Source organism: Bos javanicus, chromosome 17 (genome assembly GCF_032452875.1).
Source record: "Bos javanicus breed banteng chromosome 17, ARS-OSU_banteng_1.0, whole genome shotgun sequence".
In the NCBI taxonomy this organism is placed as follows: Eukaryota; Metazoa; Chordata; class Mammalia; order Artiodactyla; family Bovidae; genus Bos; species Bos javanicus.
The window spans coordinates 18,720,681-18,746,984 of record NC_083884.1 but is presented as its reverse complement, the minus strand read 5'-3'; the positions used below and the strand labels follow the sequence as shown (position 1 = coordinate 18,746,984).

Sequence of the window (26,304 nt, the reverse complement as noted above, 5' to 3'; positions counted from 1 at the left end):
AAAGCTCTTGTACTTAATCTTCCAGTATTAAGTTAAATGAGAAAACCTAACTTAAAAAGAAATGAAAAAATTTTATAGTTGTTTACCTAGGCAGATACATCTGCAATCTATTCAACTATTTTCACTGAAGAATTCTCTTTAATATCTGAATACACAAAAGTGTTCTTAGGAGACTAAACAGCTTTGGCTTTTCCTTCACATTTTGGGCTCTAGAAGGTTTGGGGCTTTCCAGCTCCTGAGGCATAAGCTGTGCTCCCTCCAGCACCGTGTTCCCTTCCTTCTGTCTGGTACAGAACCTAGAGGGAAATTTTATTTAAAAATTATTTATTTATTTATTGGTCATGCTAGGTCCTAGTTGCAGCACATGGGCTCTTCAGTTGCAGAATGTGGGATCCAGTTCCCTGACTCGGGACCAAATCTAGGACCCCTGCATTGGGCAACCACTGCACACCCAGGGAAGATGAAAGATATTTTAAATGAAGGGTAATTCTACTTTAAACTCCTATCTCTAGCCAAATTAACTTTTGACTAAGTTTAAAACATTGTTCAGTTCACTTCAGTCACTCAGTCGTGTCCGACTCTTTGTGACCCCATGAATTGCAGCACGCCAGGCCTCCCTGTTCATCACCATCTCCCGGAGTTCACTCAGACTCATGTCCATCGAGTCGGTGATGCCATCCAGCCATCTCATCCTCTGTCCTCCCCTTCTCCTCCTGCCCCCAATCCCTCCCAGCATCAGAGTCTTTTCCAATGAGACAACTCTTCGCATGAGGTGGCCAAAGTACAGGAGTTTCAGCTTTAGCATCATTCCTTCCAAAGAACACCCAGGACTGATCTCCTTTAGGTTGGATTGGTTGGATTTCCTTGCAGTCCAAGGGACTCTCAAGAGTCTTCTCCAACACCACAGTTCAAAAGCATCAATTCTTCAGTGCTCAGCCTTCTTCACAGTCCAACTCTCGCATCCATACATGACCACAGGAAAAACCATAGCCTTGACTAGATGGACCTTTGTTGGCAAAGTAATGTCTCTGCTTTTCAGTATGCTATCTAGGTTGGTCATAACTTTCCTTCCAAGGAGTAAGCATCTTTTAATTTCATGGCTGCAATCACCATCTGCAGTGATTTTCGAGTCAAAAAAAAAAAAGTCTGACACTGTTTCCACTGTTTCCCCATCTATTTCCCATGAAGTGATGGGACCAGATGCCATGATCTTCATTTTCTGAATGTTGAGCTTTAAGCCAACTTTTTCACTCTCCTCTTTCACTTTCATCAAAAGGCTTTTTAGTTCCTCTTCACTTTCTGCCATAAGGGTGGTGTCTTCTGCATATTTGAGGTTATTGCTATTTCTCCCGGCAATCTTGATTCCAGCTTGTGCTTCGTCCAGCCCAGCGTTTCTCATGATGTACTCTGCATAGAAGTTAAATAAGCAGGGTGACAATATACAGCCTTGATGTACTCCTTTTCCTATTTGGAATCAGTCTGTTGTTCCATGTCCAGTTCTAACTGTTGCTTCCTGACCTGCATACAAATTTCTCAAGAGGCAGATCAGGTGGTCTGGTATTCCCATCTCTTTCAGAATTTTCCACAGTTTATTGTGATCCACACAGTCAAAGGCTTTGGCTTAGTCAATAAAGCAGAAATAGATGTTTTTCTGGAACTCTCTTGCTTTTTCAACGATCTGGTGGATGTTGGCAATTTGATCTCTGGTTCCTCTGCCTTTTCTAAAACCAGCTTGAACATCAGGAAGTTCCCAGTTCACGTACTACTGAAGCCTGGCTTGTGGAATTTTGAGCATTCCTTTACTAGCGTGTGAGATGAGTGCAATTGTGCAGTAGTTTGAGCATTCTTTGGCATTGCCTTTCTTTGGGATTGGAATAAAAACTGACCTTTTCTAGTGCTGTGGCCACTGCTGAGTTTTCCAAATTTGCTGGCATATTGAATGCAGCACTTTCACAGCATCATCTTTCAGGATTTGGAATAGCTCCACTGGAATTCCATCACCTCCACTAGCTTTGTTCATAGTGATGCTTTCTAAGGCCCACTTGACTTCACATTCCAGGATGTCTGGCTCTAGGTCAGTGATCACACCATCGTGATTATCTTGGTCGTGAAGATCTTTTTTGTACAGTTCTTCTGTGTATTCTTGCCATCTCTTCTTAATATCTTCTGCTTCTGTTAGGTCCATACCATTTCTGTCCTTTATCAATCGAGCCCATCTTTGCATGAAATGTTCCCTTGGTATCTCTAATTTTCTTGAAGAGATCACTAGTCTTTCCCATTCTGTTGTTTTCCTCTATTTGTTTGCATTGATTGCTGAGGAAGGCTTTCTTCTCTCTCCTTGCTATTCTTTGGAACTCTGCAGTCAGATGCTTATATCTTTCCTTTTCTCCTTTGCTTTTCGCTTCTCTTTTTTTCACCCCTATTTTAAGGCCTCCCCAGACAGCCATTTTGCTTTTTTGCATTTCTTTTCCATGGGGATGGTCTTGATCCCTGTCTCCTGTACAATGTCACGAACCTCATGCCATAGCTCATCAGGCACTCTATCTATCAGATCTAGTCCCTTAAATCTATTTCTCACTTCCACTGTATAATCATAGGGGATTTGATTTAGGTCATACCTGAATGGTCTAGTGGTTTTCCCTACTTTCTTCAATTTAAGTCTGAATTTGGCAATAAGGAGTTCATGATCTGAGCCACAGTCAACTCCTGGTCTTGTTTTTGCTGACTGTATAGAGCTTCTCCATCTTTGGCTGCAAAGAATATAATCAATCTGATTTCAGTGTTGACCATCTGGTGATGTCCATGCGTAGAGTCTTCTCTTGTGTTGTTGTAAGAGGGTGTTTGCTATGACCAGTGTGTTCTCTTGGCAAAACTCTCTCAGCCTTTGCCCTGCTTCATTCTATATTCCAAGGCCAAATTTGCTACATGACAATATATATTTTTTAAATGCTCTTTTTTAAAAAATTGAGATATCACCAGCATACAACAGTATATTACATATTATATCTTAAAATATTGAGAACTAAGTAAAGAAGAACAGCAATAAAAAACCCAAGTCATCTGCTAGGGCTCTATCCAACCAGAAATGCCAACTTCCTCCAGGATGTGACAAGCAAACTGAATGGAGCTCTGTCATGCAACCATGTAATCCTGTGTTCTATCTTCAAAATTTCTTACCTTTTAATAGAAGATCTATGAGTCTGTAGCTTCTGATTGTTATAAAGTTTCAAGATAACAGCAGGATATGTGAAGAGCAATCAGTGAAATTGAGTTTTGCTCTGTAAAAATAAGCCCTGGGAAAACCCTGCTGGCCACTGTTAACTGATAATAGTAATATCAGTAATAAAATATAATAGTAAAAAATCATAACAATAATAATCCATCCTTGCTCTTGTGGGCATTGTGTTAAGTCAAGTAAGTCAGACAAAGACAAATACTCTATGTCCCCACTCATATGTGGAACCTAAAAAAGCTTAACTTGGGATTTCCCTAGCAGTCCAGGGGTTACAACCCCTCACTTCCAAGGCAGGGGGTGAGGGTTCAATCCCTGGTTGGGGAGTTAGGATTCCACATGCCTTTTGGCATGGCCAAAAAATTTGAAATAAAAAATAAATAAAAACAGAAAAGTCTAACTCCTCGAAACAGACTAGTAAAGAGTAGTGGACGCCAAGGGCTGGAGGGTGGGGAAATGCGGATATGTTGGTCAAAGGGTACAAACTTCCAGTTATAAGATGAGTAAGTTCTGAGGATATACAGCATCCTATTAGATCAGATCAGTCACTCAGTCGTGTCCGACTCTTTTCGACCCCATGAATCGCAGCACGCCAGGCCTCCCTGTCCATCACCAACTCCTGGAGTTCACTGACTCACGCCCATTGAGTCAGTGATGCCATCCAGCCATCTCATCCTCCGTCATCCCCTTCTCCTGCCCCCAATCCCTCCCAGCATCAGGGTCTTTTCCAATGAATCAACTCTTCGCATGAGGTGGCCAAAGTACTGGAGTTTCAGCTTTAGCATCATTCCTTCCAAAGAAATCCCAGGGCTGATCTCCTTCAGAACGGACTGGTGGGATCTCCTTGCAGTCCAAGGGACTCTCAAGAGTCTTCTCCAACACCACAGTTCAAAAGCATCAATTCTTTGGCGCTCAGCCTTCTTCACAGTCCAACTCTCATATCCATACATGACCACAGGAAAAACCTTAGCCTTGACTAGACGAACCTTTGTTGGCAAAGTAATGTCTCTGCTGTTCAGTATGCTATCTAGGTTGGTCATAACTTTCCTTCCAAGGAGTAAGCGTCTTTTAATTTCATGGCTGCAGTCACCATCTGTAGTGATTTTGGAGCCCAGAAAAATAAAGTCTGACACTGTTTCACTGTTTCCCCATCCATTTCCCATGAAGTGGTGGGACCGGATGCCATGATCTTCATTTTCTGAATGTTGAGCTTTAAGCCAACTTTTTCACTCTCCACTTTCACTTTCATCAAGAGGCTTTTTAGTTCCTCTTCACTTTCTGCCATAAGGGTGGTGTCATCTGCATATCTGAGGTTATTGCTATTTCTCCCGGCAATCTTGATTCCAGCTTGTGTTTCTTCCAGCCCAGCGTTTCTCATGATGTACTCTGCATTTAAGTTAAATAAGCAGGGTGACAATATACAGCCTTGACGAACTGCTTTTCCTATTTGGAACCAGTCTGTTGTTCCATGTCCAGTTCTAACTGTTGCTTCCTGACCTGCATACAAATTTCTCAAGAGGCAGATCAGGTGGTCTGGTATACCCATCTCTTTCAGAATTTTCCACAGTTTATTGTGATCCACACAGTCAAAGGCTTTGGCATAGTCAATAAAGCAGAAATAGATGTTTTTCTGGAACTCTCTTGCTTTTTCAACGATCTGGTGGATGTTGGCAATTTGATCTCTGGTTCCTCTGCCTTTTCTAAAACCAGCTTGAACATCAGGAAGTTCACGGTTCACATATTGCTGAAGCCTGGCTTGGAGAATTTTGAGCATTACTTTACTAGCGTGTGAGATGACTGCAATTGTGTGGTAGTTTGAGCATTCTTTGGCATTGCCTTTCTTTGGGATTGGAATGAAAACTGACCTTTTCCAGTCCTGTGGCCACTGCTGAGTTTTCCAAATTTGCTGGCATATTGAATGCAGCACTTTCACAGCATCATCTTTCAGGATTTGGAATAGCTCAACTGGAATTCCATCACCTCCACTAGCTTTGTTCGTAGTGATGCTTTCTAAGGCCCTATACAGCATAGTGACTATAATTCACAATACTTTTATACTCGAAAGTTGCTAAGAGAGTCGATCTTTTTTCTTCCCTATTCCACATAGCTGTGGGATCTCAGTTCCCTGACCAGGGATTGAACCTGGGTCTTGACAGTGAAAGTCTGAAATCTTAACCACTAGGCCACCAGGGAACTCCCAAGAGAGTTAGATCTTAAGTATCATCACCACACACACATACACAAAAGGCAATGATGTGGGGAAATGGAGGTGTTATCTGATTGTGTGGGAAAAAGTGCAGACAGAGTAATAGGAAAAAAGTAGGGAGCTTCTGGGTTGGTGAACTTGTGAAGACGCTGGGGGAGTGATGCCCTTGGAGGGGGTCTGGGAGCTGCATGCTCCTTCCTCTTACTTTGCTCAGTGCATCTCTTCCATCTGGCTGCTCCTGAGTTTGATTGCTAATTCGTGTCTGACTCTTCGTGACCCCATGGACTGTTGCCCGCCAGGCTCGTCTGTCCATGGAATTTTCCAGGCAAGAATATTGGAGTGGATTGCCATTTCCTGCTCCAGGGGATCTTCCCGACCCAGGGACTGAACCCAGATCTCCTGCATTGCTGGTGGATTCTTTACCGACTGAGCCACCAGGGAAACCCATTATAAAGGGTTATATCCTAAACTGAGTTATATCCTTTTTTAAATGGACTGGTGATCTAGTTTTTAAAAAATTACTAGTAGAGCTCCTTCTAGGTACCCTCCACTCTAAGGTCTTTACAGGCTTTTTCACTCAGTCTTGACAACTAGGAGAAGTTGATAATAATTATCCCCATTTTTCAAATGAGGAAACAAGTTTAGGGAGGCCAACTTGCTAGGGCAGGGCTCTTCTGAACTGATTCCTCTGGAAAATCTCCCGTCAATGTGCCAAGCTCCCAAGTTGTTTAAGCTCCTACAAGACAGTAACTGAATTCACCCCAGGACGCCTTTGAATTTTCCACAATTAAAGCTAATGAGTAACCTCAAGTAAAATGAAGGCATGAAACAGAAGGTCAGGATCAGAGCTTTTTTTTTTTTTTCCCTTGGCATGTGGGATCTTAGTTCCCTGACCAGGGATTGAACCTGGGCTCCCTGCAGTGGAAGTGCGAAGCCTTAATCACTGGACTGCCAGGGAAGTTTGGAGCTATATCCTTGCTTCCTGTGAGAGGAAGGGAGCAGATTCAGGGAGAAGAGGGGTGGCTTTGGAATTGAACTCACCTTGGCTTGACTCTCAGCTCCAGCTTCTACCGGTGAGGTCATGTGGGGCAGGTCACTTCACCTCTCTGTGCCTTAGTTTCTTCACAAGTAAAAAAGGACTATGAAACCCACTTCACAGATTGCTGTGAAGGCTGTATGCCCAGTGCTGAACAAATGGTGGGTATTCAAAGTTCTCCATCTCATTTCCTCTCCCTTTCTTCTCATCCATCACAAAACTCTGCCTCAGCCAGAACTGTTCCTTAGGATACAGATGAACGTATTTGTTGAGCCTGGTTCCAACAAAACCAACATAGAAGGGACTTTTGCCTTGCGTGGGAGGTTGGGATACATGACTTCAGAAGTCTGTTCCAACTCCAGTTTTCTGAAATGCAACCAAGTGCTTTTTAAAAACCCAACAAAAGAACTCCTCTGTGGACCTGTCACCTGGAAAATATCACCCTTCTCTGTGGTTCATCAGATGGGCAGCTTCTCTTAAGTTATCTGGTCAGTGATTAACTACAAGGAGCCCTCTTAACCAGATTCATTAGGAACAAATCAACATCAGAAAATGTCTTGGGCAGAGGAGGATGAAGTCATGGAGTAACAAATAATACTTTGAAATCTAATTGGCAGGTCAGGAGGAAGCATCAATAACATTAAAAAAACAAAACAAAACTGAATGAATTCACTTATCTCTATTTCATAATCAGGCTAAAAACCACATGATGCCCTAATATCACACAGCCCAAAGCCACTCTACATTGAAATATCTTTTTCTTGTTACCGTTCTAAGATTTTGAGAAGTCCTGCTAAATTGTCTTTACATCCACAAATCTTGGCTGAGATGAGAACAATTGGGACAATTAACATGTCCCAGAATCTGGGATTATTACTGTATAAAAATCAGAGATGTGTATATTGAAGCATTTTGCATGCTAAACATTTTTTAATCCCCTACAGTACTCCAGAGGATTACTGGTGCCAGAGAGACTCCAGAACCACACCAACAAAGCCTCAAGATTCCTCTCTCCTCACCACATAAATACCATTATATCAGGACCAGAGCAGATGTTAGGGAGTCCCAATTACCTAATCTTAGGACAATCCTCTTCTTTGCATTAGAAAGGGGGAAAATGGAGAACTGCTTGGTAGCCCAGTGGTTAGGACTTGGCGCTTTCACGGCAGGGCTTAAATTTAATCCCTGGTCAGGGAAGTAAATCCCTGCAAGGAGCATGATGTGGCCAAAAAAAAAAAAAAAAGGCTGGGGTGGGGGTGGGTGCGGGAGGGGCAGACTGGAAAACAACAGCTGCTTGAAAAGACAATTTAAAAAATCAGGTCAATTTTCTCATTCATTCCTCATTTGTGGGATAAACTATCTGGTTGGTCAGACTTTACGTTTCTGACATAATAAGCCAGATTTAACTTATGAAAAGACAGGTCAACTGTTAAGATCTCAAAACTGGCGACAATTCTGAAGCCTCTGAAGCTAAGACAGCAGTAAAAACGTACATGTTGGCTATTTATACTGATTTAGAAACAGATAACTAGTTCCTAATGGCTCAGACGGTAAAGAATCTGCCTGCAATGTGGTAGACCTGGGTTCAATCCCTGAGTTGGGAAGATTCCCTGGAGAAGGGAATGGCAACCCACTCCAGTATTCCTGCCTGGGAATTCCCATGGGCAGAGGAGCCTGGCAGGCTACAGTCCATAGGGTCAGCATGACTGAAGCACTGAGCATATTCACTTTTTACATTTCTGTATTTCTTGAAATTTTTTTTTCTACCAAGTATTTGCTACCTATGTAATTTAAAATCAAAATAAAATATTCTGCTTCTATTTTTCCAGGCCATCTTGCCTGGCGATCTACATATTTAAAATTCTTATTCAGATTTATCATATTCTGCGCACAGAGTCGGACACGACTGAAGCGACTTAGCAGCAGCAGCAGCAGCAATGTAAGGGAAAAACTGATTCCGGACCTTTCTTGATATAAGTTTTTATTTGTTTGAAACCTTCTCATAAATCACACACCCAGTCTATGGCACAGATTGTGGTGATGGTTTCATGGATGCAGACTACGCCAAATTCAAGTTGTGTACGTTAAACATGTACAGATTTTTGTATATGAATCATGCCTCAAGTTAAAAAAAAATCATACACTCAGGTTCAGGTTTTATATAAGATTAAAAATGCATCAAGCCAAGTCTTCTGTCACTACCCTGGAATTTTCCAAACACAGACTCCTGTAACTGCAAACAAAGCCTTTGATGGCAACATAAGCTAGTGCTACAGGTTTGCACAACTTTAAAAAACTTTATCAGAAACCTTTTGTTTCCTCAATGGTTATTTCAAAACCTTAATTTCACCCTTTTTGGAGGAATTTTTCCAGACTAAAGCCTCCTGACTGCTAGTAAAAAACCGTGAATGCCCACTTTATTTTACTCAATACATTAGACCCCCCCAAAATTGGAAGCAGTAATAGGGAGAAAAATTAATAAAGCAATGTAAACTAAGGTGCTGCTTCATGTAGAAACTGACTTCTCTATGACCACTTCCTGCACCTCCCGGTTAGATCTAACAGATTACACAGCATTTTATTTCAGTCATAAGAGTCACTAATTTTTCCACAAATTCTTTTTTTTTAATTTTACTTTTAACTCTATTAGTACAATTTTGGGATGGTATCCGCCACCTCCCGGTTAGATCTAACAGATTACACAGCATTTTATTTCAGTCATAAGAGTCACTAATTTTTCCACAAATTCTTTTTTTTTAATTTTACTTTTAACTCTATTAGTACAATTTTGGGATGGTATCCGCCACCTCCCCGTTAGATCTAACAGATTACATAGCATTTTATTTCAGTCATAAGAGTCACTAATTTTTCCACAAATTCTTTTTTTTAAATTTTGCTTTTTACTCTATTAGTACAATATTGGGATGGTATCCACCATACATTAACATGAATCAGTCATAGGATACATACGCCCCTCCAGCCCGTCTCCTAAAGCACCCTCCCACCTCTCTCCCCATCGCCCGCTCCAAGTCATCAGCTTTCAGTTCCCTGGATCATACAGCAAATTCCCACTGACTGTCCACTTCACATATGGTAATGTATGTTGCAGGACTACTCTCTCAAGTCATCCCACCCTTTCCCTCCCCGACCATGACCATAAATCTACTCTTTCACAAATCCTTCTAATAGATGTCTCACAACATGATCGTTATTGGGCTTAAGAGAGAAGGTGATCGCGACCTTTTGAGAACCTGTCACCACACGACTTCATCCCATGTCACAAAAGCAGTGAGACTGATCTTTTCCCCTCAAGGGATTACCTGCCATGCGCACAAGGCTAACAAGGGTGAGCTTTTCAGGTCCCTGCTAATTCCATCATTCCTTGAGGCTCCCACTGGACCTAAGTCTCTTCAGGTGTCTGAGTGGTAGGTATAAAAACCAGTGAATTTGTGCCCCCGAAAGAAAAAAAGTGAATTTCTTTCTATTCCTGAGATAGTTACTGACCTAATGCTTCAGCCTTACCTGGTGCTCCAGTCTGCGCTGGTCTTGACCCGTAGGCAGATCGCTGCATTAGTAAGGCACACTGGAGGAACTGGATGAAGCTGGTCAGAGCTGGACGTGACTAGCTTGGCAGAAGGAGGGATGCATTTGGAAGTCTCAAGGTCCCACTCAGCACCCCAGGCCTCATTCCTGGCACACTGGTTGGGAAGCTTAGCCCAACTCTTGAGTACAGAGGAAGCCCATATGCTCAGTCACTCTGTCATGTCAGACTCTTTGTGACCCCATGGACTGTAGCCCATCAAGCTCTTCTGTCTGTGGAATTCTCCAGGCAAAAATACTGAAGCAGGGTGCCATTGTCAAGAAGATCCCCTGGATCCCCAGGGATCAAAGCCAAGTCTCCTGTGTTGGCAGGTGGATTCTTTACCACTGAGCCACCTGGGAAGCCCAAAGCAAGCCCACAACCAACACTAAATTCAACCAAACCTGCTGGACTGCTTTCCCAGAGTCAATCAATTAATTAGGTATGACCTTCAAAGTAAGAGATGTAGGGTGCTCTTTAAATACTTGTGTGTGTGTGTCTATGTGTGTGAGAATTCTACCCTCTTTTTCATCTCCTATCCTCATTCAGCAAGAACTTTTTTTTTAGTACCAAATTAAGAGAAAGTGCTATTAAGCATAGAAGATGAAACAGACACAGATTTTGCCCTCAAGGAAAGCTCACTTCTGTAGGGGAAATAAGACTCATTTTTGGCTGCACTTGTTGCTTGTGGGATCTCAGTCCCCAACCAGGGACTGAATCTGCACGCCGTGCATTGGAAGTGAGGAGTCTCAACCCCTGGACTGCCAGGGAAGCCCTTGGAAATAAGACATTCCTATAAATATATATTTGTTGAATGAGTAAAAGAATAACTGCATGAGGTAAATAGTGACACTTTCCAAAAAAGAGTTATAAACTCTTTTATTTATATTTATTTTATTTTTAAATAAACGAGGCAGGAAAAATCTCCCTCTGGATGGCTTAAAGGGGTTGTGAGAGAGAAAAGCGCTGGTATCAAATCCAGTAGGAGGCCACTACAGGCCTTGGGTATCCACCGGGGCAGAAAAAAGGAAGTAGAATACTGATGAACATGAATAGTTTGGAAGCCAGTTTCTGCTAAAATGAGGTTGAGTGTGGGCTTGGGGACAATGGGAAAGAGAAGGTTGGAGTTAAAAGTTTACAAAAGTTCTCTGAGGCTTTTATTGCTTTCCTCACCCCTCTTATTTCAGATAATTGAGGGCCTGAAGACGTATTAATATTTTTTTTTAAAAGCAACTCACTCCACCTACAGAAAAAGGGATGGGATGCTGGGTCACAAGCCAGTGTCTATGGTCACCCTTCAGCTATCAGCTTAGACAATCTCTCTCCTGAAGAAATTTCAAGGTTTGTGGAAGCTTCAGTTTATTACCAGTGTCAAGAATTTAGCAAGTGGTGCTATGCCTGATACTGAGCAGGACCCTGTGGAGCTCCTGGGCAGAAGGCCTTTCTGTGCTCCCATTTCTTTGATTATAGGCGACAAACTTCATTCAGTCTCCATGACCTCTCCTGAGTTTCAAGGGGCAGATTCAAGCAGTTGTTAATTAGGGAAGGGAGGAGATGCAAGACCAGGGAGAAACAGTCCAGAGCAGCCTTGGGGCAAACTCCTATTTTCCCATCAACAGATACAGGTGACAGACAATATCTTTGAGCCATTCTGCAGAGACTGAAACCCCCTCCAGGTGGGAGAAGTTAGTGAATAATGACAGTATGCTGCCCACAAGCAATGTAGACCCCAGACCAGTTGGACCTGAAGGTTGACCATATGGACTCCTACTTATCTCACTGCCAAGCCATGAATATTCATGAGTTGGTCACGCCCTATGTGAACAATTACTATAAAACTTATCACTGTCTTTCCCAAGATGGGACACTTGGTTTTGAGGGCATTAGCCTGCTGTGTTCCCCTCTGCCTGGCAAAGCAATAAAGCTACTCTTTTCTAGTTCACCCAAAACTATGTCTCCAAGATTTGATTCAGCACTGGTGTACAGAAAAGCTGAGCTTTCAGCATCTTGTCCCACAGAATTCTATAATCTGCTTTTAGCTAAATCCATTTCTGGGGTCTTCCCTGGAAGTCCAGTGGTTAGGACTCTGTGCTTCCACTCAGGGGGACGTGGGTTGGATCCCTGTTCAGGGAACTAAGGTCGTACATACAGCCCAAAAAAATCCATTTCTGTATTACTCAGTCAAGTGGTATGAAAAGAACCGGTTCTTCTGTGCCTCTGAATTCCTCTAATTGCTGGAGAAATTCACCCAGCCACTCCTCATTTCTGAAGACGACATGGCTTAAAAGTCACTACTGGCAAGCTGGGCCTGTGTAACCCATCTCTTTTGAAAGAGACTAGTCCTAGCTATCGGAGAAGGCAATGGCACCCCACTCCAGTACTCTTGCCTGGAAAATCCCATGGATGGAGGGGGTGGGCTGCAGTCCATGGGGTCGCTAGGAGTCGGACACGACTGAGCGACTGCATTTTCACTTTTCACTTTCATGCATTGGAGAAGGAAATGCAACCTACTCCAGTGTTCTTGCCTGGAGAATCCCAGGGACAGGTGCCTGATGGGCTGCCATCTATGGGGTCGCACAGAGTTGGACACGACTGAAGTGACTTAGCAGCAGCAGCAGCAGTCCTAGCTATTCCCACCTATCTCAAGAGGGTGAAGAACTTCTGCCTTATGGTGTTCTCATAAAGGAGGTGAAAGCAAAGTAAAAGAATCCTGCTGTGAAAAATATTTTAACTAGAGGGAGAACATAGGAAACACTATTACAGCATCAGCACTGAGGTATCACATGCAGTGTCTGGTCACCCCAAAGACAAGCGTTTACAACACTGGGCCTGGAGCTGGCCCCGCCTATGTTCACCCGTCTTACTGCGTGAATCGTGATGACGGGCTTGGAGGACCTCTGCTAAATATTCTCTTGGCTAATCTCAGGAGGAGAGAGAATACGCTGAGAAAATGATGAAGCTGCAGGAACAATGGGGTGGCTGAAGCTTCTTTCAGGAAATCAAGAAACTGGACCATGATGTCTGAGAATGGGCTGAATGCAATGGAGTAAGTGCGCATTACACTCAAAAAAGAGCGTGGATCAGTCACTACTGGGATTGCACACACTGGTCCCTGACGAAGAACGATCCCCACTTGTGTAACTTTATGGAGACGCATTACCTGAACAAGCAGGTGAAATCCATCAAAGACCCACCAACTTGTGCAAGATGAGGGCCCCTGAATCTGGCACGGCAGAGGGTGTCTTTGACAAGTACACCCTCAGAGGTGATGATGGCAGAGCTGAGTCTCAGGCCATAGCCATGGTGGTGGGGGGTAACCGAGCAGGACCCTATGGGATCTTCCCAGGACAGACCCCTCCCCCATATCTTCTGCGGTAGCTCCCCTCTGAAGTACCTAGATAACAGTACTGATGCACATTTCCCAAGTTGACTTACAGATGCTAAATCCCTCGCCAAATGGAAGAAATTGACCCCTTGACGACCATGAGCGAGTAGCCCCCAGACTTACTGGCGCCTCTGGGTTGGTAAAGCTAACCCCCATGACACCGCCCTGTTACCTCACCGTCAATCAGAGAATTGTACACAAGCTCATTACATATCCTGGGATGCCTCGCCCTTACGTTGTCTTTAAAAATGCTTTCTTGAAACCCGTGCAGGAGTGTAACAGGCAGCACTGGGTGCCCTGGATTCCTTGCTTGGGGCTCTGCACTGAACACTTTCCCTCCCCACCACCTGGTGTCAGCAGACTGGCTTCCCTGTGTGCGGGCCACTTGAGTTCTGTAACAGGGGCCGAATTCCCTGGGTCCCAAAGCAGTACATGCATGTTGGGCTTACCCTGACCTTTTCTATACATTGTATTAAAATACTGAAATTCTCTCATTCATATCATTCTTCCAAATAGTTTGGTACCTACCTCCTACCCCCAGAACGAAACAAAACCAAACCATGAGTGCTACCTGCCATCAAAGAAGAAGAACTTGCCCCGTCCATTCTTTTCTCCGTGAATGAAGTTGCCCTCGAATCTGTCCGTGGAGGAGTAGGTGACTGTGCAGAAGCCGTGCGGCAATCCATCATCGTCCAGGTGCCCTGGGGAAAGGGAAACACAAGGCAAACCTTAACATTTTCCACGCTCCCCCACCCTCAGATCGGTGCTTAGATGCTGCCAGCAAGTGCCCTGAGCAGCCTGGGGGTCCCTTCCTTGCTCAGGGAAGGGCGAATGCCAAGCTTTTTCTGCCTGCATCAGCACCATCAGTTCCACTCAGATACGCTTTCAAAAGGACGGGTCCACGATAGAGCACCTTAGACACATGTAAGAACAGGAACCCAAGCCACAATCATATTTTGCTAGGGACTGAAAGTTATTCTCAATAATAACATCTGCAGTGTGAGTTTCAATTGACTTAGTACCAAACCACATGGTAGTCCTCAGGTTTGGAATTAATGCTCCTGAAAGGTCACGCTTAACCTAAATGTGGTTGAGATGGCACACTGTCTTGGCAATATGTGATGTGGTTGTAGAACCAAGCACAATACAATTTTATACATCATTATATGGCTATGGTTTTTCCAGTGGTCATGTATGGATGTGACAGTTGGACCATAAAGAAAGCTGAGTGCTGAAGAATTGATGCTTTTGAACTGTGGTGTTGGAGAAGACTCTTGAGAGTCCCTTGGACTGCAAGGAGATCAAACCAGTCCATCCTAAAGGAGATCAGGCCTGGGTGTTCATTGGAAGGACTGATGTTGAAGCTGAAACTCTAATGCTTTGGCCACCTGATGCAAAGAGTTGATTCACTGGAAAAGACTCTGATGCTGGGAGGGATTAGGGGCAGGAGGAGAAGGGGACGACAGAGGATGAGATGGTTGGATGGCATCACCGACTCAGTGGACATGGGTTTGGGTGGACTCCGGGAATTGGTGATGGACAGGGAGGCCTGGCGTGCTGCAGTTCATGGGGTTGCAAAGAGTCAGACACGACTGAGCGACTGAACTGAACTGATACGGTCTGATGTGGAGCTCTGCTGGCCAGGCACCCTCTGAAAACCCTCCTGCTCTTTGTTACCTTCTGACAACAAGAGCTCGAGCCACCCCTCTACAACTGCCCTAACGTCTGCACCTCATTGTACAAACACACAAACTCAGAGTCCTTCTAAGCTTGAACTTAAGCTTGAACTTACTGCTTTACTTTACAAAAACCTTTCAGCTTTCAATGTTCAGTAATAACCTTGTCATATACCTTCTGCCCATTGGGTTCAGAGGGTTTGTGCTTTAAATGTAGCCAGAAGTATCCATATGATCATTTAAGCAGTGATTTTGAACATCAGTAGCCATGATTACACTGTGATCTTTAAATTGCTGGTTCTTCTCGCATCACCAACTGGTATATTTTAATATTTATGTTTCCAGTCAACATTTAGGTTTCTTATTATTATCCACATATTTCACAAAACCCAGGAGTCGCCTCCTTGGTGTCTCCCCAGTCATTTTGCTGAGCTAATTTTGCAGAGGTGGGTTGAAAATAAAGGCAGCAGTTAATCTGCTGACTTTTTCCTGGGTTAATGACCTGAGTCATGGATGAAAAGGTATAAAATAATTAAATACTGTGCAATGCAGGGACATTAAACACTTAAATATGGCTTCCAGATGGCTCACAGACATAAAAAAAAAAAGGAACACAGACCATAACACCACAATGAATGCTTTACTCTCCTAAAATAATTTCTTCTAAAGTGGTAAAACAGTATCATCCCTTAGAAGGGATAGTAAGCAAGCACTCTTATGAAGAGCAAAAAACCTGTTTATTTGTATTATTGATTACATAAACATAAAATACAAACAAACAAAGACTGTTTTATTGCTATATCGCATTCTGTATAGAATGAATTACCTAGAATATATCACAAGAAAACATGGCTACTTAAATAAATCACAGTCAATAAGGATCCTTTTCTCTTAACACAATTTTTTTTTCACCAAGGGCCAGGAAGTTAATGGTTAGGAGGGAACTAGACCACATTTGCTTCCTTGCTCTAAAACCAACTGTATGTGACATGATTCAATGACACTTGAATCATATGAAATAATTTGGACAATTATTTTCTAAATATCTACTGATGACATTTTTCTCATTGAAATAAATTAAGTCTTTTTCTTTTTTCATAAAAAACCCACTCAGTGTATAGTTAAAAGCTTTTTCTAATGAAATGTTGCTCAGATCAAATTAAATTTAGCTGTTAGCATTCCTATGAATGTAGCATCCCACTTTTGATTCAGGTATAACTATCAGGATAACCATTTTAGCCTTATATTGAAGTACTTACTAATCTGTTGAAAATGCTTTCTCCATAGAAAACAGTTCACATATTTCAGACTTTATAAAACTAATATTTGATGAAATTAGTGATTTTGCCTCATTTTTTTTTAATATATTTAAAAATTTTATTTGGCCATGCGGGGTCTTAGCTGTAGCATGTGGGATCTAGTAATAGTTCCCTGACCAAGGATCAAATCTGGGCCCCTGTATTGGGAGCACAGAGTCACCGGACCACTGGGGAAGTCCCTATTCTACTTTGGATCAAGAGAAGTATTATGATAAATATGAACCCTAAGGGGAAAAAAACCCAATGTAAATTCATTTCCACCTTTCCTCAGTTGCAATGGTCCTGTCCTATTTCTGAGCAAAACAGGTGCACCCTCAGCAGCGGCATTTAGATACTGCAGAAAATTGGAAGCATCACAGAACACAATAAAAACACTTGAGGGACAGTCCTGAATCCTACCGAGATGAGAGCGGTAATACCAACCCCGCTCCATGAAGGATGCGGCCTCTGTACCGGCCAGTGGGGAGAAGTCCCAGCACCGTCTTAGTCTCCAGGGAGAAAGGAACAGAGGGGCTGCTGAATGTTGGCCGTTTTTCTGGTGACACCACGTGTCTAGGAAGAAGGCTGGGACGGGTGACCCTTTACTGCCTGTCCACAGGTGTTCAGGTTGTATGCTGCGAGAAATCTCTGAAATCGCCTTCTATCAGATCACAGCAGGGTCCTCTGGTTGGCTTGTCTGTTCTCTTCTCATCCTTCCAAAAGCAGGATGATGTGATCAATGACCAGGATGTGATCAATGACCAGGATCAATGAAAAGGAGCTAAAAGTTAATACGGCTTATGATCACTCAAGACTTCCATCCTGAATATTTAATAGCCTGGGGTGGTGTTTCTGGCAGCAGAACTTTATATTTAAAACAACACCCACAACCAAAACAATAACAGCTAAGAGACTTTCCAAGAAAAGAAATGTCAGGAAGAGAAGAGACTGGGTTGCTATGACCTCACATCTCCTACCAACTAGTGCTGTAGGAGCTTCTGGTACAACTCTTGTTCCAAAGCCATTTGGACAATAAGATCATGTAATATTTATTTTGCCAGTAAGTGAATTTAATGGAGAGGGAGACTGAACCACAGAGAAGAAAAAAACATCTGTCTACCTACTATGCATCAGGCACTGAGTTATGTAATTTCCTATTATCTAAATTAAACCTCACAACCATCCCTCAAATTCCAGTCTTACAGCTGAGAAAGTCATCCCTATTGCCCAAGAAACACATTAACAGCTACCCTGAATGAGCTAATGGATGTTAAGAACACCTTCCCCGACTCTTTCAATCCTGGGATAAGAGCGAACTGGCAGGGTATCCTTTCCTGCCGATGGCAGGAGAAGTGACCTCTAAAGAGAGGTGATCTCAGGTCCCAGACAGAGAAATGGAAGAGGCCTTCAGAGTTAAGAGAGTTCTCACAGCACCAGCATATCCTGACGGCAAATGCCTGCCTCTTCCACGTGTTACCAACGCAAAGAGCAACACTAGTCCTGCCTGCTCGGATTGAGGTCAGCCTGTGCAATGTGCCAAGTCAGCCAACAGCCTTCCAGGCCAGTTCCCACTCCACAGAGGTTGAGGGCCAGACCCAAACAAGGAAAACCCACTAGAATGACGGTCGTGTGTTGGGAGAGCTGCCCCGGCTCTTGTGTCGTACATCTGTCTGTAGCACGGCGTTCAAATATTGACAGAAGTTAGAGAAAGGGGAAAAAAAAGAACCGTCTCACAAATCTACTTTTTCACTTTGCTCTCAAGATCATTATCTACTGAACAGACAGAAGTTCAATTTTTTTTCCCCTCGGGTTCCCTCAGAGTTTTTTTCATGAACCTGATGAGAGCGAGGGCTGTATTTTGTGCAGTGATGGTTCCTCTCAGCACAGGAAATTCCCTCTGGATCAGACACTCTGCTGCGTACAGCCTCAGGCTTACTCACAGGAGATCTGAGTGTGTGTGTGTGTGTGTGTCTGAGAGAGTGTGTGTGTGTTCCTCTCAGAACCAGAGACCCTTACATGCATTGTTGGTTTTGTAGAACAGAATTATTTTTAAAAAGGTAATAATCATAAAAAAGGCAAACTTATTCTGTTTAGTGCAAGAATGTGCCTTCATGATGAAGCACTGATGCTTGTGGTTAAAAACACAATTTGATTTTTGAAAGTCATCCTTTGCAAGAGCTCAGTTATTAGTTGTGAGGGTCATAGTTTTAACGTGAGGCCCACATACAAAGCGTGTTACCAGACACCTCGCCTGTATTCTTCCTAAGTTCAGAGCATCAGCAGTCTTATTAGAGACAGGTAGGATAAGTGATTAGGAGGACAGTTAAAAATACTCTTACTATTTGAGAGAGAGCAGCATGGAAGCATGGGGCTTCCCATGGTGGCTCAGACGGTAAAGAATCCACCAGTAATGTGGAAGACCTGGGTTCAATCCCTGGATTGGGAAGATCCCCTGAAAGAGGGCATGGCAACCCACTGCAATATTCTTGCCTGGAGAATTCCATGGACAGAGGAGCCTGGCGGGCTACAAGTCCATGACACGACCGAGTGACTAAGCACACACACAGCATGGAAGCATATACATTAACATATGTAAGATAGACAGCAAATAGAAATTCGCTGTATGACTCGGGGAATTCAAACCTGGGCTCTGTCAGGACTTAGACGGGTGCGAAAGGGTGAGAGGTGGGAGGGAGGTTTAAGATGGAAGGGATATGTGTACACCTATGGCTAATTCATTTTGATGTATGGCATAAATCAAACCAATATTGTAAGGCAATGATCAATCAATTAAAAATAAATAAATATATTTTAAGGGGAAAAAAAAATCCTCTTACTATTTGAGGGGACTGGGGCAGTGAAACACAGAGATTCTTATTTTCATTCTGGCTTCTTTGTTCTAGTGATGCTGCTCTTTCCCCTTTTTTTCTTCCTCCATGTGGCCTTTATGTTTCCAGGCCTGTCTGATTTTTCCTGCCCTCATAACTGCTACTTCAAAGAGCCTTCTAGATGATCGCTTCACCTGCTCCCCACTGCCTGTTCATTCTCCCAGAGCAGAGCCCCCATCCTTCCACTCTGAACTCTAAAGAGCCTCTAGGACACTTCACGGTCTGGGCCTGTGACAAGACTCCGTTCCCTGTGTTACCCTCCACTTTTCTCCTCCTCGACCCTCTGTTATAGTAGAAGCCAGCAGTTCGTCTCTGAATGTGCCTGCAATAATTCCACTCTCCCCCTCTTTTTCCTTTTCCTTTTTTATGTTTTGATGTACCTGGGTTAACCTTTGATTAGCTGAAATTCCTTGATGATACTAATGAATCATATGTAAGAATGTCCCCTTCTTTGCAGGATGATATTAGTCTTATTGAATTTTGCCAACCTAATTAGAGAAAACCTTTATCTCAGCATTTGCATTTGTATTTATTTAGTGAAGTTGTTTCTTTTCAAATGCTTATTGGTCATTTGTTTTCTTTTTTCCTGTGAATTGTTGTTTCATTCCACACCTCTCTTTTCTCGCAAAGTGCCTCTCTCAACTGGACTCAATTCCACGCCAACTCTTCCAGGAATTCCTTCCCCAACTACTTCCACAGGCTGTATGCAATTTCCACTTCCTCTCAACCACCATCACTCATCTGATTAGATATGATATATTTATTTCAAATTACATTAGGGAAAACCTTGTATTCATCTTTGTGTCTACTGATAGGCAAAGAAATAGATGTAATAAAAACTTCTATTCCCAAAGTTAAACATCACCCTTCCCCGAACCAATGAGCCTCAAAGAAAAAAAACCACAGCAAGGGGACTTCCTTGGCCATCCAGTGGTTGAGACTCTGTGCTTCCAATGCCAAGGGCATGGATTATCCCTTGTAGGAACTAAGATTCCCATATGCTGTGCAGGGCAGCCAAGAAAACCTTTAAAATAATAATAATATAAAAGAATAAAAACCACAGCAGGAGCTCAGGTGATGTTTGCAGGCCCGCTGAGCCCCAGGGCTGCCCTCCCAAGGAAGCCCAGCCAACATCATAAACAGAAACTCCCTCCCCTCCACCCACCTGCCCTCAGGGATTCCTCCACCAGAGCTTAGAACACCAACCAAGCTGCAGTTCCACCCTAACAGAGAGGTAACCAAAAGATACATGATGTGACAATCAACACTCAGACTTAAGTCCTGAAGAGACCAGTTTCTTCCCCAGAGTAAATTTCTAAGGAGGAAGAAAAAGGATGTCGGTAGCAGAGGCTATAAGTTAAATTCTCTTTCCCCAAATATATTTTTTTCTGAGAGTCACTGAACTCTTTCAGAACCAGCCTCTAAAGAGTGACACTGATAAAGAATGACACCGACACAACATTTAACGGTTGCTTTCAAACTCAGCTACCAACTGTTTCCTATATGTGACTGGCTCATTAAGAAATAAAAAATAAGAAGGGTGTAGGGAGACTACTAGAGAAGCGAATGGCAATCCACTCCAGTGTTCTTGCCTGGAGAACTCCACGGACAGAGGAGCCTGGCAGGCTACAGTTGGGGGGTTGCCAAGAGTCAGACATGATTGAGCAATTCACACACACACACAGGGAGACGATGTCGTATGGTGGAGCTGGGTTCTGGGGTCCAAGCCTGTCCCCTGCATGGCTGAGGGTCCTTGGGTCAGTTCTTAACTTCTCTAAGCCTCGGCTTCCTCCTCTGTAAAATTAGGATAATAGGAGTACTCACATCATGAGTGTGTGTGTGAAATACTTAGCACAGAGCCTGCACATAGTAAGAACTAAATAATTACAGCAATAATGATAGCTAAGACAATGAAACTGCAGAGAACACACGCTCTGTATATGGACAGAAGTAGGTTAGCCGGTACTTCCACACCAAGATGCTCAGACTAGCCTTTTACCAGTCCCCCATGCGTGTGTTAGATCTTGACACTATTACAGACAGCACTTTAAGAGGCCAAGAATGGCTGGGAAAAAGCCTGCTTTTACACATGCGTGCTCTAGACACTGTGTGAGTCTACGCCTTGTGTGCCTCTAAGGACTTAAAGGCTCTGCGTTACTTTGTTTACTGTTGGTATTACTGAGTAACCATGTGTCCTGGATTCCTCCAGACATTCAAGGTTTAAGCCAGTTGTGCCAGCATAAGAATTAAATAGTGACCCTTCTCAAGTACATTCTGACTTTGGGTAATAATGTATATGAACATACCCTCACACTCTATATAACAGAAACTTCCTTGCTTATATAAAGAAGTTTCTCTGCTTCCACCCATTAAGCAATCTCAAAAGCATCGATGTATTTCTAAAGCTGCTTGTTCACATTCTGCAAGGAGCCTGGGACTGTGGACAACTGAGCCTTAGGTTTCCAAACAGCTTCAAAGGGTAAGGTAGTTTAACCTTGGGAGCACTGCCTGGGATCAAGGGTTTGCATTATTTTTACAAGTCTAAGTAAATTTTGAAGAATGAGAGCAAGTCCTAACAATCTGAGAGTAGCATTTTTCAACTATCTTTCATAACATGAAGGCACACGTAGTCAATAATTTAAGTTTAAAGAAGATTACCAATCACCGTCTTTGGGCCCCAGGAAGTCCCAGCATTGGCTTTACTTAGAGAGAAATAGTTCAGGGCATTGTGAATTTAAAACAAAACCAACACTCCTTGAAGCACGATAAAGAAATAAGTTTCAACAGTTACATGAAGACAGATTTTAGAGAATTAAAAAATATTATTCAACTTAATCTCTCCCTAAGACCTTGGGAGCATCGCAAACGGAGTCAATTATGTTGATATAAAAATTGATTTTTTTTCCTCCCAAAGTAGCAGTAACTGCATTCTCATGCATCTGTAAGCCTTGTCACTTTGTCTTTCTTTACCATTTCTAAGAACTTGTTAATACAAATTAGATAGAAAGCAGATTCAACCAAAAGCTAAAAAATGTTTACTTAGCTGTTTGGTTAAAATATTCTGGAATAATACCACGAAGCACTGCAAAACATCACGACGTACCGTCCAGGGTAGAATCATAGAAATAAATAACGCTAACGTGTATTTTCCAGTATTCACTGTTACAAAATCATAACGTCTCATGATACAAACAACTAGATTGTATAACGTCCCCACCTCGTTTTTTTAGAACTAGCCAAAAAAAAAAAAAAGAGGTGGAGAAACTCAGCAAAACAAAGTGGCGAGAAAAGTCGGGGGAGGGGCGCTGGAAGCGAAGGGGCGGAGAAACACGACACAGAGGCGGTGATATCACCCACAGCCAACTGCATGGAATTCAGAAAGTTAAGTGTCACCCAGCAATTTGGGTCCGGGCTTGCCGGGCGCCTGCACAGCGTGGCGGCGGCGGCACCCGCCGGGGAAGCAGGAAGGGGGAGGGGCGGTTTGGCCAATGCGCTCCGGGGCAGCGGAGGCCAGGTCGGCGTGCGTTCAAGCCCCGGGTTGGGAGCCTTATCCCCGGCCCTGCAATGATTTCATCTTTTCGGAGGAGCGACCGCGCGAGCCGCGGCTGCCACGTGCCTGGTCCAGCCCTGTGCGCTGCGCCGGGGGACCGACCCGGACGCGACCGCGGTCACCGCGGGTCGCAGCGGCAAGCCGAACGAAAGGGCTGGCGCCGGGAGAGGAGCTCGGGATTGCTCCGCCGAGATCGCCAGTGGCGGCGGGGGAGGGGGGGCGGGGGGGTGGTCTATCCTCCTGCGCACCTCCATCTCCCATCCCCGAAAAGGGGAAGGCCGGAGTGCGGGGCAGGTTTTGCAACTCCGAAGGCGGATGCAGGCGGTGGCCGGGCAGGATGGAGCAGCCGTGCCCCTCTCCTGACCCCCCGGGGACCCCGACCCAGCTGAGCCCCGTTCCCGGCCTGCGCCCTGCCGCGCACTGCGCGCTCCCAGTGGCGTGGCCGTGGCCGTCCGGCCCCTGCGCGAACCCGGCCACCCGCCTAGGGGACAGTGGCGGCCGCTGGGGGCCCGGAGCCGCGCCGGTCGCAGCCCGCCACTCCTTCCGCGTCCCGTGCCCCCTCCGGCGCCTCCTCCCAGGGCCCCACAGAGATGCTTGTACCTTCCACCGCCTCCTCCACCATCTCATCGTCGCTATCCATGGCGGCTGGAGACCCTGCCCAGCTCGGGGCCGCGCGGCTGCCTCGCGTCCCTCCGGGTGCTCGCGGCGGCTGAGCGAGCGCTGGGGCTGAACCCTGCGAGTTTGGAGGAGGAGGAAGAGGAGGAGCAGTCGGGGCTGGCTCACACTGCCTCCCCCTACAGCCCTTTCAATTCCTTGGCCTTAAGCTGCTCCGTCGGCAGCCGTCCCTCCTCCCTTCGCCCACTTGCCCCCTTGCCTCCCAGGCTCCGGGGTGCTGCCGTGGCCGCCGCCGCCGCCGCTGCAACTTTCTCCTGTAATACCCCCTCTTTGTTATCGAGCAGCTGATCCGCTGACATCACCCAGCGCCGGTGCGCTCCCTCCCTCGCTGATTGACAGTTCCCTGTCCCTTCCCAGAAGTAAGGCTCCTTAAAACGAAAGGCGCTCCCGGTCCGCGCTGGCTCTGCGCCCCACCCTGCCAGTCCCCCGGCCCATCACGGGTTTAGCTTTTGCTTCTGCGAGGCTGGGTGCGCTCCGAGAGCGCTCCTCGCGGCACTTGGGACCTCCGGGTAGTCACCCTTGGGGGTGGGGAGGGCTCAGAACGCTCGACCTCCAACTATGCCAGGGACCCCTTGGAAGTCCGCGTTCAGTGTTCGCCAGCCGCAGCAGCCCTCCCCTCCCCGCCCCGGCTCCTCCGGACAGCCTCCAAAGAGCCGGGCAAGCTAAGGCAGCGTTCCTGATACTCCAGCGCCTCAACTTCCTCTCGCCCTCGCCCCCACTTCATCCCGTTTGCCACCCGGAGCTGCACGAGTGCGGCACGCACGGGAGCGCAGGTGTCCCCGCGTTGCCGCATCACATCCGCGAGCAGGTTTCCCAGGCGCCAGGGGGTGACATCCAGCCCGGATGCCGCCGGACTGCGGCTCCCACCCTAGCGCGCTGCGTCCCCACCCTCCTCGGGACCATCAGGCGTCTCGTCTCGAGTGATTCAGAGCTTCAGCAAATCCAAATGGCAGCGGGCTCTTTATCAGGCAGGAAATAAGCCGCGCGGAAGGCCCGGCAGGTCCCTCCTCGCGGTGGTGGTAACGGAAAAGGAGCCAACGACTGGAGCTCCCGAGGAAGGACCCTCCGTCTGGCGCGCCTCCTCCTGTCGCCTCCCGCCCAGTACGTGTGATGTCCCCAGCCGTCTCCTGGTTTCTCCAAGTGCCAGCCCTTCACAAATTCCTGCTCTTGAAGTGTAGAACATCACGGGGCCCCCGCTTCCCGGCCCCGCCACTTAGTGTCATTACGGCGTTGCCTCTTACAGGTGGCGGTAAAGGGCGGCTGCAAATAGCTGGTTAAATGGATGCAAATGTACACAATGTACCGTGGAATTACCGGGTGCCGCTTTGGGCATCTGCCAAGAACAGCTACTGCACGGAGCGAGCGGGTGAGGGCGGGGAGAGGAGAGGAGGGAGCAGAGAAAGTTGTTCTATTCTGTTTTCTGAACCACGAATGAGACTTTGCGGATTTCGGAGTACTTCAAGTACCCGGGAGACCACGCCTTGTTTTGGGGCTTTGTGCTTAAATGCCAGGTATTTTTTTTTTTTAATCGAGTACTGTGTTTCTTCTTAAACTCAGTTTTTATTCTGTGAAAAAGAGCACAATGTTAGGGACATGTGTCTCAGCACTGCCAGAAATTTCAGTCCGTTTTGACTGAGAAAGAGCGGGAAGGCCCCTGAGCCAGGGGTTAAGAAGGTTGTGTCCTGGTGATGCTCACCTGCAGAAGGGCCTGGGCAGGCCACCTTTTCACAGCTTGAATTCCTCCCCTAGGAGATAAGAGGCTTAGGCTACACTGGTATCAGTTCTGCCAGCTCAGGCTAGACTGCTCAGAGGTCCTCCAGCCTAGTCTATACTTTTCCAAAGTCTTCTGGCTTAAATATAACCTCCTTAAAGTCCTCCAGGGCAGACACCTGGGCTCCAAAGCTACAAAAAGAACCAGTTCCTGCAGTGGAAGATGAAAGAGCCACTTTGGATTACACCATTTTCAGACATGAACTGCAGAAATAGAATTTTATTTCAGATATTAAAAAAATAAAACCATCAGATACTGAGCTTGGTCAAGCACTAAGTTTTAAGTTGTATGATATTTTTTTCTTATTTCCCCTTTTAAAACATATCATCTCCTCTCTTACATATTAAACACTGATGCACAAAAACACACAGATACTCATCTTCTTCAGTTTCCAGTTTATTTTACAGGGCAAAAAAAAAAAAAAGATGCTGAAAGCTAAACGAAACACAAATAATTTATTTCTTTACTCAAAGGGGGTTGAAACAGGGGCATAGTAGGTTAAATCTTCCCTCAAAACACACATGGGGAGTCAACTGAGACCCAAGTTCGAAGTGGGTGGGGGTGTGTGTGAGGGGAGGGAAAGGAATCATGTCACAAGTGTCCACAACTTGAGGCTTATAAGGAGGATGTCTAACTGCCCCTTGGTGCTGGGAGGTTTTCCCAGCTCCCATAACTTCAGCAGACCTCCTCTGGATGTAACAGGGGTGGGGGTGCGGGGGGAAGCAACCAGGGTCTTCCTGCTAGAACCTTCCTCAGGTTTGCACAGGAGGCAGGCAGCACCCAGGGCGCAGTCCCAGGCCCTCCCTGCCCCACTCCTGCCTGCTGGCTCTGGGCCCAAAGTTTAGGCAAAATGTTTTGATGACTCCCTTAAGAGCCATTTGCATTTTTAACACCTCATTCCATGTGTTTTCAATCCCCTTCTCTAGACTGACTGATTCTTCTTTCTAGCCTCAGAACCCAGCACAGTGCCCAGTACAGAAGGGAGGTTAAGCCTTGTTCGTGATGGT

General features: G+C 45.2%; 1 protein-coding gene across 1 annotated transcript in view; it reads right to left on the bottom strand.

Annotated features, from left to right (window-relative positions):
• Positions 1 to 24,880, bottom strand: part of SETD7 (SET domain containing 7, histone lysine methyltransferase) — a 57,696-nt gene extending 32,816 nt beyond the window's left edge. Inside the window, exons 1-3 of the mRNA XM_061384154.1 lie at positions 24,290 to 24,880; positions 23,452 to 23,584; positions 14,011 to 14,140 (exon numbers count right to left, since the gene is read on the bottom strand). Coding sequence (XP_061240138.1) covers positions 14,011 to 14,140; positions 23,452 to 23,584; positions 24,290 to 24,319 — 293 coding nt within the window. The 5' untranslated portion in view covers positions 24,320 to 24,880. The remainder of the gene's footprint in view (positions 1 to 14,010; positions 14,141 to 23,451; positions 23,585 to 24,289) is intronic.
• Positions 24,881 to 26,304: the final 1,424 nt, after the last annotated feature.